General features: G+C 33.8%; 1 protein-coding gene across 31 annotated transcripts in view; it reads right to left on the bottom strand.

The window, feature by feature from the left end:
* Positions 1–18,924, bottom strand: part of LOC129942467 (dystonin) — a 290,358-nt gene that overhangs the window by 144,794 nt on the left and 126,640 nt on the right. For 26 of the 31 annotated variants that reach the window (XM_056051400.1, XM_056051409.1, XM_056051415.1 and 23 more), the window contains exons 1-2: positions 7,278–7,389; positions 2,050–2,716 (exon numbers count right to left, since the gene is read on the bottom strand). The exons of 2 other annotated variants lie outside the window; for them this stretch is intronic. In XM_056051400.1, the coding sequence (XP_055907375.1) occupies positions 2,050–2,413 (364 nt within the window). In that variant the 5' untranslated portion in view covers positions 2,414–2,716; positions 7,278–7,389. Of the gene's footprint in view, positions 1–2,049; positions 2,717–7,277; positions 7,390–7,510; positions 7,651–18,924 lie in introns of those variants that run through there. 3 more of the 31 variants (XM_056051397.1, XM_056051398.1, XM_056051399.1) reach the window with 2 other exon arrangements.

Genomic DNA, 18,924 nt, shown 5'->3' with positions numbered 1-18,924 from the left:
AATTCCGCAGAGTTTTTTAAGGACTGTTCCATAGAATTCTTGTCCGTATTGACAGTGGAGTTCACCATGATTTTTGAGAGCGCGGACGTCCCTCAAAGCTTCATGAGGTCAATAATATACCCCTTACACAAAAAAGGTTCTTATGATGTACCGGGAAATTATAGGGACATCTCCTTCTTGAATTCTTCCCTTAAGTTTTTCAGTACTCTAATTTTTAATAGGCTTACACATTGGCCCAAATAAAAGAAAATTCTTAATGCATTTCAAGCAGGACATAGAAAGAGCTATTCGACTATAGACCAAGTATTCAGTTTGATAAACATTACAGAGGACTTCAAAAGGAGTAAACAAAAACTTTACGCCTTTTTTGTGGATTTTCAAGCTGCGTTTGATTCAATCGCCCGCGAAGTGCTTTTTTATAAGCTTTAGAAGCTTGGAGTATCAAGTAAAGTCGTAACCCTTGTAACGATGTATGAAAATAATATGGCTTACGTATGGGATGGGGAGTATATATCCGAAGAGCTTTCAACAGCAATGGGAGCTAAACAAGACGGTGTGTTGAGCACACTACTATTTGTTTTGTTTATGAATGATATCTTTGAGGAGGTCGGAGGAGGACTGATATTTGCGGATTATATTAAACAGACTGGAGACATACTGGGGAAAATGGAATCTGTCAGTTTATTTACAGAAATCTAAAATTATGATATTTCGGGGCGGAGGAGGAAGATATGCAAATAATGAAAAGTGGATGTACAAAGGTGAATATGTTGCAATTGTTTGAGAGTACAAATAGTTAGGGGTTGTAATAACAAATAACCTCAACATAAAAAAGCATTTTGAGTCCAAGTTAGCGGAATCGAAAAGAGCAGTTTCTTCTGTGTGGAAACGTTCCATCGATTATAAAGGTGTCGAGCATAGCTCAAAGCTAAACATTTTTCATGAAACAGAAGCTTTTATAATGCTTTATGGGGCGCAAGTTTGGTGATATTGTCAATACGAAGAGGTGTAAAGGTTTCTAAGGTATTTCTTAAGGCGCATTTTTCGGCTACCAATTTGCACTTCAATTTATTTCCTACATTTTGAAACAACTGAACCTTTCTTAAGGACCTTAAATCTGCATTTTGACTACATTATCAAGGTGATGGAAATGGACGAAGAAAGATGGCCGAGACACGTAGTTCAAAAGATTTTGTCATCCAGGGGTAATCTAGTCGAAAAGTGCCAGGAGTTGGCTCTTAGCTTGGGTGTAAGTAGCGAATTTTTACCTGGTATAAGCCTTTCAGACTTAAAAGACAATTTTAAAACAATAATAGAGAAGTTAAGTCATGTCGTGTATAGAAGTTTAAAAGAGGAAGAATGATTTACGGTCAACTTAATTTGAATCTTCAAGAACGAACATACCTCCTCAACCTTTTCCCCATAAGTATGATAGATGTTATATTTGAAGTTAGAGGTAAACTATTAAATTTAAATTACATTCCGCATCGACCTTTGCAATCTTAATGAGAGAGAAGATGTACACCACTTCATTGCAAGATGTCATGTTTTTAAAGCTTTTTATAAAATATTTTGGAGCAGCTGTGATGGAATTGGCCGAAACATTGGAAGTTCTAAATGGAAAAGTAGGCTGGAAAATTTTATATAAATATATTACAACCGGAAGGAGACTTTTAATTAAACAACTTGGCTAGTTATACAATTTAACTTAAATACATTGTCAATCTGGTAGACGGCCACTGGGAAAACCAAATTTAACTTGTGAATATAGTTTGATAATTGTTATTTTTCTTACTAACTAACTAACTAATGGGTTGAATAAAATGTTTATAGAAAAGGCAATTCCATGCTTCTGTTAATAAAATTACACACAAAAACCTTACAAAACACACTCCATTATAGCATCACATCACGTCTTTAGAAGCAGCAGCATCAAAAAGTCTTTGGAATCGCGCAAAAATAACCATCCAAAGAAATGAGTTTGTTTTTTAAAAAACTTACATACAATATCCCAGTTTTCGACAAAATATTCCCAAATAGACATGGTACCTTTAAATTGTGTCAAAGCATCTTCATAGCCACCTAATGGTGCTCCTGAAGCTCCTATTGCTCCTAAGGCTGATGACGACGATGATGCTAAAGTTGTTGTTCCTCCTTGTTTAGCTTTTTTTGCAACTGGACTTGATTCGTACAAATGTTGTTGATCATGATGATGATTGTTATGATGATTATGGTGATTGTTGTTGTTGCTATTATGTCCAGGTGATATAGAGATTCGTTGTTGTTGATGATGTTGGTATCGACTTGCAACGCCACCATTATTAGCTTTTGTTGGTGGCGATGATGATGGTTCGTAGAGTGCTTCTCTCGGATCAAATCCAAGACGATCTTTATAATATGACTGAGTTGTCATTATTTTCGAAGATTTTTACAATTTTTTTTTTACAGTTTTTACAATGGCACTGCACTCTTTTATTTTTACTTTTTTCTAATACTTTGTCAACAAACTATCACAATTTTATTATTTTTTAATTACGAGTGTATTTTATTTTATTTTCTTTTTTTTTTACACTTCAAAATGGCACCTTTTACATAGAATTATTATTACTCGTATTTTGTATCTCATAAATACATTTTTAACTTTTTCTTGCTCGGTATCTTTCTGTTCTCACTCATGATACTCACTCACTCAACACATTGCAAAAATCGTTTGGCACTAAAATAAAATTCGATTCTATGTTAAAACATGACAAATTTTCAAAAACACACAACTAAAACAAATTGTTTTCATAATTTTTCTCTTTCTCTGTCAAAAGGGTTGGGATTGTTATGTAAAATAAAAATATCTAGACTAAGGGTTGGAGTCTTCTAACTTGACAAAGTTACATCAGGTTTACATGTTTGAATAGAAAATATCTGGTAACTCAAAAAACTTCAACAAAAATTAATTTCTAAGTACGCTACTTCGAGTAAGAATTGTAAAATCAAATAAGACAAACAAAACATTAAGTTATTCAAGGAATTCTAAGTTGGCACAATGCCACAAAGTGTATCTTTATGCCGGTCTGTGAGTGTAAAATTTTAAGAGTCATCTCTCTATGTCTTATGTCTGTCTAATGTCTTTCTGTATCTGTATCTATTTATTTATCTCTCAAACTAGGTGTGGATAGATATTTTACAAAAATGCAAATTTATTCGTCATGAATTTTACAAAACAAAAATAAACTTTTATAAAATTTTATGACGATTTTTTTTATTGTTAGTTTCAAAAACAAAAAAATACTGACAAAAAAAACACGATCTATCTATAAAGAAATGACACCTTCTCTAGCTTGTTCGCGCGAAGGGTTATTGAACTATTTTTATGTGAACGCCGCATCGCTACCGCTGCCTCAAATAGTGATGGGCTGATGGAGGAACAAGACAAAGTCGGCAGCGCATTCAGAAGAAAGTCTGTCATAAAAGCAAATTTTATGTGCGGCAGCACAGGGCATTTTTATTTTTTTTTTATTTTTGGATCTAAATTTATATGTAGATATTAATGCAACAGCCGCATCGGAAGCAGCAGCAGCAACCCACTCGAAAACATACAAGATACTAATAAGATGTACCATGATAGATCGCACAAACATGCTCTTGTGGTAGAAGACGTAGTTTTTTGTAAATTTTTTCGAAACCAATTTTGTTGTGTTTTGAATTGGAATAGAGTTAGTTGAGCAGTCCCTAATATACACATTAATAAAAATAACCTTGAAAAAAGTTTTAAAAACCTGGAGAAATTTTCAAACAAAATATTTGCTTGCATTCTCGCTTCGTGGGCATGTGACGTGATCTGTAAGATCACGCGACCACTGGACTATTTTTAGTAGGTTTCACAGATAAGCTTTAAGCGATTGCCGCCTTGGAAGAGAACTGCTCCTCACAGAAGGCTTAAGACTTCTGCGAAAAGTGGTCGGAAATTGGGCCTTCCATGTTCTAGACATAATAATATCTTTATAATAAAGCAAGATTCTTGACCATAACATTAAATTCTACGAGTTTTATTTCTTTTTGAAAATCACATGTCTTAAAAAACACCCTTTATACAAAATCAAAAATAACTTTGAAAAAGTTTCAAAAAACTGGAGTAGTTTTTGTTGAAAACTATTTCAAATGTTGCACAGCTTAGAAGTTTAACTAAAATCGTTAGAAGCGTCAGCGAGAATCATTTTGGCGAGTTCTGTCAATTTTGATGTTTATTATTTAGTACAAAAATATTAAAAAAAAAAAACATATCCATTTAATAAAAACATAAATAATGTTGCAATCTTTATGAACAGTACAGAAAAATCCTTATACCAATACTGCTAAATACCTTGGAATGACTTTAGATGCAACTTTAAGCGAAAAGCACATCAGAAAGAAAGTGAACTGCTTAACTTCAAGTACATACGAATTTACTGATTTAATAAAGGAAAGAACTCTTACCTATCTATTCAGAACAAACAACTACTAGAACCCGTTTGAAAATATGGCCTACAACTATAAGGCTGAACAAAGATTTCAAATGCCTAACCTATTCAAAAATTCTAAAACAAAGTCCTTAAAAAATACCGATCTACATCGTGATTTTAACCAAATTAAAATGGTTAAAAAACACGCTGAATTACAAAATCAGCGATGACTACAATGTCCGAAATGCAGACCATCTTAAATGTACGATACAATGTTCTGACATCAAGAAGAAGCTTTAAGCCTTATGAGCTGATGGATTAAAAGGAATGAAAAAGTGTAACATTGTGTAACAATTAAGACAGAAAAATCATTTGACAATCTTTCGTAAATTGGCCCTGATTAAATGGTGGTACTCGGTACCGATTCTTAGTGAATGTCTTTAGAAGATTTCCTTCGGAAAGACAAAAAAAGCATAGATTTTTGCAATGAACGTTTAGAGCAATTGAACTCTTAGCACTTTTCCATCAATATCGAGTATTTAAGTCCTAAAAAAGGTAACCCATAACGCTTTCCAAAAAGAGGTTTCATTTTGAATAGCTCTCTAATTGATCAGCTATCACTCTTGGAATAGTTATCATTTAAAAGTAAAAACTTCACCATTCCAAAAAAACAGTGCAACCATTGATAATTTTCACTCGGTGACTACTTTGAAAAGCTTAATTGTTATATTTGAAGCTCGAAGATTCTAAAAACGAGAAAGACTAAATACAACTTCTTGAGTCCCAAAAAGAAGATGACGAGTCGTGGATAAAATCGGATGGTGATAAATACCACTCGTGTGTTCCGACCCTTAAAAGTAAAAATATTGGGTTTTCCAAAAAGAGGTTTAATTTTGAGAAGGGCGCTGTTTTAGCAACTGTCACATTTGACAAGTAAAACCCCTTCAGAAAAAATGGGTTATTGAAATGCATCAAAATACTGATCTTCAGTGATCAGGCCCATTGTCAATTCGAGGGCTAAGTTACTTAGCAGAATTTTAGAATTTCGAGCTCGGAAAATCTAAAAATTGTTTACTCAATTTAAAGCCTCTCTATCTTTACCGGTTAAAGTTTTGTGTGAGTTTTGGGCTATCTTGAAAAATTAAACATATGCAAGGAAAATGTGCACTTAGCCAGATAGATTATCACGCATTCATCTTTATATTGAACATTTGTTTGGCTTTCAAAAACATTAAATAATTGAAATGTTCACAAGATGAAATGTTTCTAACCAAAAAGTTAGTGGAAATAGTAAATATTCATCACAGAAGATCATGAGTCAATTTTACACTATTGAAGCATCCAACAAAGTGTCAAGAATTTGGTCTAACAACTAAGACACTAAATGCACGAAGTAACACAGATCCGATTCAAAATAACTCCATTTTCGGACATTCTTGTGACTTTCTTACACGAATCCAATACTCGCCAATAAAAAGTCATCAAATGTGTAGTTCATTGAGCCTACTGCCGACAATTGACGACATTTTTATGACACCACACACTCCACCAATTCACCGAAGTCCGCATAAAATGCAACACTCCACTCCTTCGCAAAATTGTTCTTGTTCTTAAGAAATTCAACAACTCACTACAGTGGATGTCTTTTTCAATTACGAACCATTAAAGGCATTAAATCCAATCAAATTAAATACTCTCCACGCACATCACATACACTACGGACACATAAATCACACCCAGTTAAATTATAATCAATTTACATAAAAATTGTGGCATGAATGCACAATTACGTTTTGTACTTTTTTTTTACTGCTCCTTCTGTAAAAGGAAATAACCTTTAAATTGACGAAGAATCGTTACAGAAATTAACAAGAATTTCGCCCCGACGACGACAAGAAGCACACTTGTAAAATAAAAATCAACGAACAAACAATCAATTACCGTATGAATGGCAATATCACAGAAAGTTGTGTTTATTTATTTATTCCGATAAGAAAAATATATTAGTTTAAACAAAACAGAAAAAAAACACGCAAACAACCACAACAACAAAACCGAAAGGCTGACTAAGCTTCATTTTTCGTCTCTAACCTAATTAAAGAAAGAAAAAAAAACACACAATATTTAGATACTTTTTTACTCGATTTAACTCTTTTCATTTTTTCTGAAGCTGAAATCCTAATCAAGGTCGACATAGATACTGACTTCAAAAATACCGAAAACAGACTTTTTTCTTAAATGACACTTAGTTGAATTTAATTGCCATTTATTGGATATGTAAATTCCAGCTTGTTTTATTTTTCTTGTTGACTTAAATAAAATTGTTCTCAAAAAAAAGTATGTCGTCTAGAGCTTTAAGGTACAAAAATAAGGCAGGTATGTAGTCAAAGGTAGGTTATCACGAGAAGTAAACTTTTTTTTAAATTCTACTAGAGATCTACTAGAAGAAGAATTTTGTATATAGGTACATTCTTATTGTTTCTCCATTCAGATAAATATGTATCTAGATACATGTGGCACAATACACATAGAGATAACAATTTTACGATATTTCTTTTATATTTTTCTTATTATGCCAACCAAACAGGTTGCTGAATGCGTTTTCACTGGATTTTTCATTTTATTGAATATTTTTTAGTAAAGAAAAGTTCTTTCTTATTTCTTTCTCGAGAGAGAGATAGAGAGAAAAGAATTTTTCCGAATTTTTGAAAAACACTTTTTCGATTTATTAGATTCTCTTAAAATCTATTTATCCAGAAGATAAATAGTTGATGAGAAGATGAAGAATTATTAATTTTTGTTTTAGTTGTAGTTTCACAAAAATAATTATTATTTTTAAATTACTGCAAGAAGTTTTGAACGAAGAGAGAACAATATATAAAAAAGAGGACCGCTCGGTATCGAATTTATAATGGGACTAAACATAACAAAGTGTCTTAATTCAAGAAAAACCCAAGTCAGTCGAGCTCGAGACGAGAGTCAGTCCATCCACACTCCATTCCATACAATAAAAAAAAAATATGTCTCTCACACACACAGATACTTTTTACTCATAGATACTTTTGAAAAACCAGTACCAGATACAAATTTAAAGCGGTCTAAGCAAGTGGTGTGCTCCGACGACGACGATGACTAAAATGACGGCGAACGACGACACGAACGGTGAGAGTACTCTAGCTCTAGGTAAGGTATACTCGCGACTCGATATCGGTTCGGTTTCGGTGTTGGAATTGTTGAATTGTGGAGAAACCATAAGAAACCAAATGTGAATGAATGGCCTAAGGTTGTGTAGATAGATAGTTTTTTTTGTTGTTATTTTGTTTTGTAGGAGCACCTTAAAGTATCTGTTAGATACTTTTGCTAGAGTTAGAGCTAGAGCTGAGCTAATCCGATTCAAATTGAATAGATTTTTTTTTGTTTTAATTTTGTAAGCACTAAGTTTTTGTATTGTGCGTTTGTGTGGGTAGGTGTGTTTTCCTAACGAAGGTTGTTTCATTTAACAACAACAAAAATTAAAGAAACAACAACAACAACAATAATAGACTCTATCATCTCAAGCAGGAGCAACTTCGCGCAAATGATTGTGATTTTTATTTCTTTTGCTTATTTTTTGAGATACGATCTTATAGCAGAGCGAAAATTGATCAGCAGAACAGGTATATACAGCCATGGACAAAATAATATGAACGATACTTAATTTTTGTTTGGAAAATTATGTCTTTAGCATTTCTTTAACTATTTGATTTGTTGTGCTAAAAATATTTTGTTAATAATAGGTTGTCCATTTTGCGGTTTCAAAAGTATAGGGCTAGAATTCGATATCTGTCAAAATAAGTTCTTAAACCAATTTTTTGTTTTCAGTTCAAAGTCTGACATTCACAAAAATCTATCGCACAATCCATACAAATTGTTAAAATCTACTAAAAGACGGTGCTTTAAGAGGAGATTATGGTTTACATAATCGTCCAACTACCCAAGCAATTGGCAACACAGTGCAGAAATTTTAAGAAACTGGATTGTTTACAGAAAAGGCCTGTGCATCATCGTTTTGGTCGTACTACTGATAATATCAATGTTGTAAGTGAAAGTGTTGCCGAAGACCTGAATATGTCGATTCCTCGTCGTTCTCAGAAATTAGGATAGTCATGGCGTATTTTGCATTTAGAACTAAACCTATGCACATCTATATAAATTCCAGCTCACATAATAACTGAAGCCAGCTGACCATTCACAACGTGCGTCGTAAATACGTTGAATGGGTGCTTGAACAACAGTGGTGGACGGCGATTTTTCGAACAAAATTTTCTTCAGCCAAGAAGCACATTTTCCACTCGTTGGGTATGTTAATGAACGAAATTGTCGTTTTTGAGGTTCTGGGAATTCTCAAGTAATTGAAGAGATTCCATTACATCCACAAAAAGTCACTGTTTGGTGAGCTCGACGAAGGAACGAGTGTCACCGTCAATTCGGAGCGTTATTGTAACGTGATAACCGAGTTTTCTTGTGCCTTCTCTTGAAGAATACGACTTAGAGAATATGTGGTTCAAACAAGACGATGGCACATAACACAAAATTCGAGTGTGGTGATATCAACTGGCCATCAAGATCATGCAATTTGACACCGCTGGACTATTTTTTGTGGGGCTACGTTTCTATGCAGACAAACCTTTAACACTTGAGCACTTAAAAACTTATATATGTGCGTCAAGCTATGGCTGAGATACCGCAGAGCTGGTTTTAAGAAAACGTTTTGTAAAATGGCCTCAGTCTTATTTATCATATTCTGTACTTATCAATAGTTACGAATCAATCAAGTTCAAAGTCAGTGGCATTCCACAAGGAAGTCAGTTAGGACCTATTCTGTTTATTTAGTTTATAAACGACTAGCTGTTACCCACAGCTTTGCCTATGTGGTAAAAGAAAATCAAATGAGTATGAAGTGCTCTGTTTTAAGTTCATGACAGTGTTTCTTGACAAATACTCCCAAATATCTGTTGCGACTTAATTAGGTTTGAATTTCTTTTCAAAACAACATCGTTTCTTGGTGGTATGATCGCTATTTGACAGATAAATTGATAAGGGAGCACCTATTAATACAATCTTCAAAGGGGAAATTTTAGCGATCAAAGAGGTTCTCTTCTGGCTAAGAGAAAACGTGATATCAACTTCTGCTATATGCATCTTCTCTGACAGTCAGGCTGCTATTAAATCTCTTGACGGTGTCTCAACCAAATCTTAAACGGCCCTAGATTGTCGATCGTCTCTTATGGAGATGGCGCAGCATTTTAATATTCACCTATGTTGGGCGCCGAGCCACAGAGACATCATTGGAAATGCCCATTTCACCTGAATGGGGAGAGATAGGTATACCGTTAGCTACATTCAAACTTCTGCTAAAAGGAACAGCTTTTACGAAAGCAAATTTTAGGTGACATAATTTACCAACATGCCCAGCCATAAAACGATAACTAAAGCGCTCTAAAGACTTGTTATCTTAAAAGCAGACTTCATATTAGCTCCCTAATAGGTGTCCTTACGGTACACTGTCTTATAGGCAGACACGCAATACGAGTTGGAGACGCCTCAATTGACTTCTGCAGGAGCTGTATAGACGAAGAAGAAGAGGAAACAATCTCTCACCTTCTCTGCACCTGCCCTGCTCTTTCACTAAGACACAAACTTCATCTGGGAGACTATTCTCTTCGTAATCCCAGTGAACTAGCTAAAAAGGATATCAAATAACTTCTTCAATTTATAAAAACCTCAAAATGGTTCGACTAGTAGGAAGTAATTCTCTAGGGCCTTTTCTTTTGGCCTAAGTGTGCGGATTCTAAATCCGCAGCCATGTTAACCTAACCTAAGCTATTAATACGCTACTAATTAGTGTTCTAAAAGAAGAGCATATTTATTATCTAATTATAAGTGTTACCGGCACATCTCTACGAATGAGCCATAAATTAGATATTTAAGCGCGGTAAGAACTAGCTTAAAACACTCTCCAGCGTCCTAGCTACTTTCACACAAAATATCATGTTATAATATTGCTCCGTTAAAACGTGAAGGACGAACAAACAAGCAAACAAGCAAACAAACAAACAAGCAAACAACCAAACAAAAAAAAACTAACAAACTGACTTTCCCAGTTTCAAGAACTTATGATTATTAAGCATTGGAATGCGATTTAAACTCACTTTTAAATCAGAGATTACTGTGTTCCTAACTACCTGATTTTTAACGTTGATAAACCTGAATATATAAGCTTTACGATAAAGCTTTCTGTAATTTCTTTTGATTATTATTTGTTTAACAGAGTAATATTATCTCGTGTAATTAAATGAACAACAAAAAACTGAAATCCTCACAAAAATAAACTCGACTAAAAGTCTAATTCAATTCTTATGTTACGTGAGATGGAATCAAAACAGCTTTTTATAAAGTTTGTTTAAACAATTCTCGAATACGCTTGACAAGTCTGGGCACCAAATTATGCATGTCATAAATCGAGACTAGAACAGGTGCAATTAAAGGTTCCTAAGATTTGAATTGACGAGGTTAATCATGGGTTGATCTTTACGATCTTCCACTTTCTCAACACAGACTAAAACTTTATAATATATGACAAGCCTTGAGAACAGACGTTTTTAATTTTATTTTGTGTTTTTTTGTTAAATTATAAATAAATGCAAATAAATTAGGTGGCGCAAAAGTCCGTAGAGAACCAGGGCCTAGTGATTGACAACTTTCAACCATTCCTGTGTGCGAGTATTGATGCCAGGGATGGAGGGGACCTACAGTTTATATGCCGACAAGAATTGCTCTTGGAGAATTTGACTATTCCTCGCAAGAGGCAGTACCTGTGAATAAAACTTTAGGTGGCACAGGCAGGGATCGACCCCAAGAACTCTCGCATGACAGTCCAACGCACTAACCATCATGTCACGGGTGCTACAATTGTTAAATTAATAACTGGAATATTGACTCTTTTTGCACCTTCTATCTCGTGTCGATTTTAATATTTACCAAAGATTTTACGTATTCCAAACTGTCAGAAATGCATATGGAATAATCACAACTTCGACAATACTAGATATTTTAGAATTTTTCCGAAGACGCGACGCGACGCAACGGTTCAAGAAATGTGTCACCTCTCCTCTTTTCGCCGGGCTTTAAAGCTTTCATTCGTCCAAAACTTAAATATAACTCTTATATTTGGGAAATTTTTTTGGTTACAATCCAAAATAGAACTTGGAAAAAATGATAGTCGTAAGAGCTTAAACCGAAATTTGTACACCACACCGCTCCAATATTCTGTTTTCGTTCTTTATCGATATTTTTACAACTAATGTTCTATCAAATTAACCAGTTGAATTTACTACCACCCCCTACCGCTTCCTCTTGAACAATTCAGCAGAAATACTCTCACTTCGAGGATTGCCCATTATTTTTCATATTCATTTAGTTTCGACAAAGTATCAAATAAAGAGATCCCTCGTTATACCGCACTTCAAGAATGTGGAATGATTTACCCAACTCTGTTTTTCCCCCCCCCCCCCCATTTTTATATTCATATTCCCTTTTTTTCGAAACCCTATCATCGGGATACAAATTTAAACATGTTAAGGGCAATACAAAATTACTATTATAAGAAAGATATAAAAAAATTATGAAATGTTCCTACTATTTTTCCCAAAGCTGTATCTCAACTACATTCACATTTCTTCAACAATTGACACACATGGATGGTATAAGGATGATGATAGTGATTGAGAGAGAAGGTAAGAAGTGATTTGGCGGGGATAAGGGAGAACCTTTTTGCTACCTACCTACCTACTTAACAACACACAACAACCTACCTTGTCTACAACCTACCTTATTCTTGTTCTTCTCAATCTCACACTAGTGCAAAAAAACACACACACAGATACACTTTACTCGCAGATTATAAGAATGTTTGTATCTTTTTGAATGGGTTTACCTGGCTGCAATTTACTTTACGACGACGGCGATGACGACGTCTCCAACGGACGACCGACCGCGACGAGTAGGCTAAGGTATGTATTTAGCATAGTAGAGGTATAGGTATACCTTTCAAGTTGGTCAGTCAAGTCTCAGTCTCAGTCAATTCGGGAAATTCAACTTCCAACGACTTTGGTGGAATTCAGCACGAATTTTTGCAGAGATTGTTGGTTTTTTTAAAAAGAACTCAAAATAAGACCCATAAAAAGGTATACCTTACCTACATATATAGAGGTTGAGGATGTTTGGGGGTTAATGGTATAGTAGGTGTTTTGCTGTTTTTTTTATGTTTTATTTTGTTAATAAGATTGCACAAAGTGACGTCACGTCGTCGCTCGTCGTTTGGTTTGATTCGTTGGTTCGTCGGAATAAGTCGTTTGAACGGCTCGACTTAAACAAAAATGATGTCATCTTGAGAATTTTACAAAGTGTATGTAGTAAAAGTGTAATCGTTGTATAGAAATCAGAAGCAGCAAAGTACAAGTTCTAATTAGGTTGTTACTGATATCGGAGCGCTAAAAAAAATTAAAAAAAAAAAAACAAATAACATCAAAGCAGCTAAAGAAAAATTGTGTTAAAGTTTATTTTCTGTTTAGTTTCGTTTCATTACTGGAAAATTAATTGATTTTTAATCGATATTTTGAATCTGAGTTAAAGTTGAAAATGTTTAACATGCGTTTCAACACTCAAAAAGTATAGTATCAGCTAGTTTATACATTTATAATGTTCCAAGCAGTATAGTTGTGTTTTTGTTTTATTTTCTAACACACAAGTCTCAGTTCGTTGTAAGTCTTGAGTTCGAAGAAGGAATTAAAATTCCATTGAAAAGTTAAGCACGATCAATGGTTTATGAAAAAGACATTTTTAAATCATGCTTTTGTCATTCTTTTAAATCGATGATGCTTTATTTCTGAGAATTTCAGTTGAAGTTGAAGCAGGTATAAGGCAAGCTTATTCCTAATAATTTTTGGCAAAGGTTTTTAAATATCCAACAAAACTTTATGTGACATCCGATTTGACATATATTTTAAAATACGTACGACTAAGCAACGTTTTTAAATTGCTCTAATTTATTAAGAATGACAAGTTTTTGAACATTGTTAAAACACCCTTACGTCGTAATGTCTCTTGTCTTTTTTAACGTTACTTTAGAATATTGTACTGCAGTGAAATAGCCACTTACTTGCTCTTAAGAAATTTAATTATAACACTTGTGCCTTTAGAAAAATTCATGGCGATCTACTTCAATAGTACTAAAAAGTAAAGATATTTGTTCTTTAGTCGTACTTTACGAATGCAGAATGCTTTACCACACTCTGTTTCTCCCTTAAATAGCAATATTCAGAAATTCAAAATTAAAATGCAGCGACACTTAATTTTTGAAACCCTCTCTTGTTACCGAACGAAACTGTATCTTTGGAATAAAAAGAGTACCAGACACATCTTGAGAGTTTTTGAAAACCTTAGTTAAAAATCAGATAAGGAAATGAAATGTCACAAGGCATTTCGCTCCATAGAGATAAATGGAAACTTTAGAATACAATTCTTTAAAAAAGAAATAAAAAAATTTGGGAATGTTAAGTATTTTTAGTAATTTAGATAAGTAAAGTGGGGCTTCTGTTACAGATCCTGAAAAATTGGCAGCGACCTGACGCCATAAACTTATTATAGTTGAAATTCCATTATTTCTTCGAAACAGTTACACAAAAAAGTTGAGCAGATTTAAATTAATACATTCGACAAGTTGTAGCTGAAATGTTTAAAGTTTCAGCTGTGCTAACATAAACACTAAAAAATTCTGATTAAGTTTTACGGTCTAATCTTTTTAGTAACGATTTTGTACCAAAACTTTTATTGAATCGCAGCATTTAAAAATAAATAAGTGTAAAGACCTTAAATATTCCAACAAATTCTCGACTCTCACCAAAACTCTTTCATGTTTCTGGGATTTTTAGGTTAGGTTAGGTTAGGATAAAGTGGCTGCGGATTCAAAATCCACACACTTAGGCCAAAAGAAATGGCCCATTGTGATACCACATGAATCTAGAGAATTACTTCTTACTAGTCGAACTATGCTGAGCTTTTTATAAAGCGAAGAAGATATTTGATATCCTTTTTAGCTAGTTCACTAGGATAATCAAAATAGTAGTCGCCCTGATGAAGTTTGCTTCTTAGTGAAAGAGCAGGCCAAGTGCAGAGAAGGTTAGAGAAGATTAGAGATTGTTTCCTTTTCTTCCTCGTCCATACAGCTCCTGCAGAAGTCATTTGAGGCTACACCAAGTCGTATTGCGTATCTGCCTATAAGACAGTGTCCCGTAAGGATACCTATTAGAGCGCTAATATGAAGTCTGCTTTGAGATAACAAGTCTTTAGAGCGCTTTAGGTCCAGTGGAGGCCATATAAGTTTTGTGGCTGCGCATGTTGGTAAATTGTGCCACCGAGAGTTTGTTATCGTAAAAGCCGTTTCTTTTAGCAGAAGTTTACATTGTAGCTATCGGTGTACCTATCTCCTCCCTTTCAGGTGAAATAGGCATGAGGGTTCCATTTTTAGCGAGCTCATCGGCTCCACAATTTCCCGTGATGTCTCTGTGGCCCGGCACCAAACATAGGTGAATATTAATTTGCTGCGCCATCTCCTTAAGAGACGATCGACAATCTAGGGCCGTTTAAGATTTGGTTGAGACACCGTCAAGAGATTTATTAGCAGCCTGACTGTCAGAGAAGATTCGTGTATCAGAAGTTGATATCACGTTTTCTCTTGACCAGGAGAGCACCACTTTGATCGCTAAAATTTCAGCTTGGAAGACGCTGCAATGATTAGGGAGGCGGAATGAGATTTTTAAGAAGTGTTACTTTTCCAAAATTTTGAGGAAGAAACACGATGTTTAGAAAACTATAAAAAATATTATGAACATAATTAAAAAATAAAAAAGAGAGAAAGTCCAAATCTTTCAACAGATATTTTTACACGAAAAAAATAAACAAACAATTAGAAATGCAGAAAAGGTTTGTATGCAGTTTCACAGATATTTATATTTAAAAATGGAAAAATCTGTTTTTCTTGCTTGCTTGCTTGTTTGTTTGTTTGTCCTTCCTTCACGTCGCAACGGAGCAGTATTATGACATGATTTTTTATGTGGAGGTAGTTACGATCCCGGAGAATTTTTTGAACTACTTTTTACCGCGGTAAAATATTTTATTCACAGCTCATTCGAGCAGATCCGCAGGTAACGATTTTAATTACTATTTTTTTATTTTAGAACATAGCTATAAATGTCGCCTGTTTCTGGACCTATCAGTGTTGCATATCAGTAGGTGTTTTTAATTACGACACTGACGCACGATACTATGCTGAAAAATGTTTTAAAACAGAAGATGCGAGGATAAACACCGATGCCGAGTGCTAAGTGACACTTAAGGAATTCTCAACTTAATGCAAGTGTTTACCCTGATTAACAACATAACATACATGACTCAAAGTTCGATTCATCCCATGTGATGGGTTCAAAAAATCGTTTTTTTTTTGTTTATGTCTAGAATACGGTAGTAAAGGGATTTTTCAAAATTCGAACTCGTTTTAAAGATAAGACTTCTGGTTGTTAAGAAAGATAAAACAAATAAAGGAATCGGTGGAAAAGGACAAGGCAAACTTACTGATAAAGCTAATCAGGAATCTTTAATGAAGGCTTTGAAGGTAATTTAAAAGTAATGTCGGTTATGAGAATAGGCCGCTAAGCTCATACTTATGTTGAGAAACGTGATGAAAAACTAATCGCTCGTTCTGAGCGTAAGTGATGCCGTTAAACAAGCCAGAATTAATTCAAGAGCTAAGCAATCTGCTTTGAAAGAGTTTCAAGAAGAACAGGAAGGAATACTCTATGAACCAGGCATCGCCGATTGAAAGGTAAGTTGATATGTTCATAGTTAAGAGGACTTGAAACTTTAAACGAGTTTTTCTCAAAATCGTGTTTTTCAAACTTCCCTTCATTGTTTCTCAAAAACGGCTTGACCGAATGAAAAAAACGCCAAATTTTTCAAATGTCTCCGAAAAGTCCAATTTTTGGTATATTCATTTGTGATAGTTCCGTCCATGCATTTAGGCTCACAGATTAAAACGCCATTCACTTTTTTTAGGTGGAGTTGTTCACACCGTTGTTCTTTACAATAAATGATATTAAATAAATGATATTAAAACTTAATAAAGTTGTATCTATTTACTGGTCGTAAAAAAAAATCCTAAAAATTCCTTAAAATGGGATGAACCTTAAAAACAACTTCAGGAAGATAAAGGGAGTATTTGTCAATAGACACTCTGTCCATGACAGAATAGAGCACTTCGTACCCGGTAGAGTTTCTTAACTAACTTCACTAGCTTCAATTGAAATTAGGCTTATGCGAAATTTCAATGGCAGTCGATAATGTAGCGGTGTATTCGTTACGAAAATTAATCATTATTTCCAAACTCTACTTCAAACTAACAAAGTTCACAATACGATTATTTTTAGAAAAAAAAATACACCTATATTTTTTTTCAGAAATTAAAAATTAAGAATATTTAATTAGGTACGAGTAGTACTTCAAAGAAACAAGTTTATTTAAATAATTCACACAGGTAGGCAAGGTACCATACCTAAAATATTTGCGTATTTGTATAGGAATTCGATATTATGTTGTTGTGGTATTTTATCAGTAGGTACCTAAACCTACCTAAATTACACATAGGTTCACCTTATTTTATGCCAACAAAAACTTTATACCTTTGACGGAAATATATTTGCTCAAGTGTACATAAATGAACCAACTACAAAACCATCTGTCGTTTCGGAGGATAACAAACAAAAAGAAAGAAAACAAAAACATGAGTAATATTTTTTAAGATATACCTGAAATGTCGTCAAATCTATGAGAAATACTTGTATCATTGAAATTCGAATAAGAATCTACTCAAGTTATGATAATCAACCCTTAAAAAGAGGTTTAGCATAAAAATGACATGAAAGACCCTTAAAGATTGAAATTGCGTAATAAAGATAACTTGATTTCTGTTAAATTTCACGCAGCTGTTATTGTTATTGTTATTGACTGAAAAATACAACTATAATAAGTATAAATCGTCAAAGGGAAAATTTATTGTCATGAAGGATGTAAACAAACTTAAGTTCGAAGGGAAACTATATAAAAATAAATAATATTTGTGTTTTAAAACTAGAAACTCAAGAACCTGTCTTTTTAGATCAACAATTAAATTTGATCTTAATAAATCCCCCCAAAAATTTTACATACATTTTTTTAATTCTGTATAAAAACGAAGACATAAGAATTGTTCACTAAGGCGTATACGTACTTTTTTAATTTATGAAAAATTAAGTACATTTTTATTTGTTGATGCTAGCCAAAACCTATTGTCGGGAAGAATGGAGCAACGTCTACCGGATCAGCTAGTTGTCATCACAAAAATTAAGAATGACATCAGTTTTTATTTTAATACAAATCAATGCAATGACACGGCGAGAAGAACTATGCATAAGAGGTGACTCATTTTAGAAATATTCACTTGAGTGAGATCTGTTTTTGTTTGTAATCAGCAGAAATCCAGGAATAGTGGATACATTTCCAGTCATATGCTGAATCAAATATGTTCGAAGATTGGAAAAATAAAGACTTCGAGAGGATTTGTCACTTCCAAGCAATGTCACCAATGTCAATGATTCCTCTTCAAAGTAATGCCCCCCACAAAAACATGCACCAAGCTAGTTTCAACCCAGACCTTCTGTTTCTCGTCAAGGGGAGCTTCTCTGTGATAGTCAACGTCATTTCTCGTCACTTTTATCAACATCAAGCTGAAAACTTTGCTTAACCTAAGCCCACACCGCCGTTCTAATCATTATGCAAACCACTTTTAAAATGACTGGATTTTGTATTTCACAATTTGATATGAGAGTCGTTGTTTTTAGTGCTTTGCTTTTTGCAATCAATTTTATTTTAAATTTTTTTATTAAACTTGTTTTAGACACGACTAAATTTTTGTACGATTAAAGTGACTTGCATATGCATCTACATTAATTTACAATTTCCGGAGTTCGTAACTCACTTGAAGTAAATTTTATTTTTAATAATTTAGAACTTGTATTGAAATGTGGTTTAATTTGATGACCTCCAGTTCAGTCAGTCATTGTTTTGTTGTTGAAAATTACTCCCACGACTAATAATTCATTATTGCTGTTGTTGTTTTTGTTGTCAGCAAACTGATAAAAATAACAGTTTCTAGTAATTAAACTAGTAATTCAATGGAGACTTGCTATTGGAGGGTGTATATATTTTTTTAAAATAAATATTCTTGTTCCATTTATAAAAATAAAAATGACGAATGTTGATATAAAGTCATTGAGAGTTCGTGACACATATAATTCAATGGAATGACAACCAACCAGACCACTAATTTCCTGAAACAAGATTGGTAAATGACAGATTTTGA

Source organism: Eupeodes corollae, chromosome 1, assembly GCF_945859685.1.
Source record: "Eupeodes corollae chromosome 1, idEupCoro1.1, whole genome shotgun sequence".
NCBI classification, from domain to species: Eukaryota; Metazoa; Arthropoda; class Insecta; order Diptera; family Syrphidae; genus Eupeodes; species Eupeodes corollae.
Note: the sequence above shows the minus strand (reverse complement) of the source record. Positions and strands in the feature narration are given on the sequence as shown.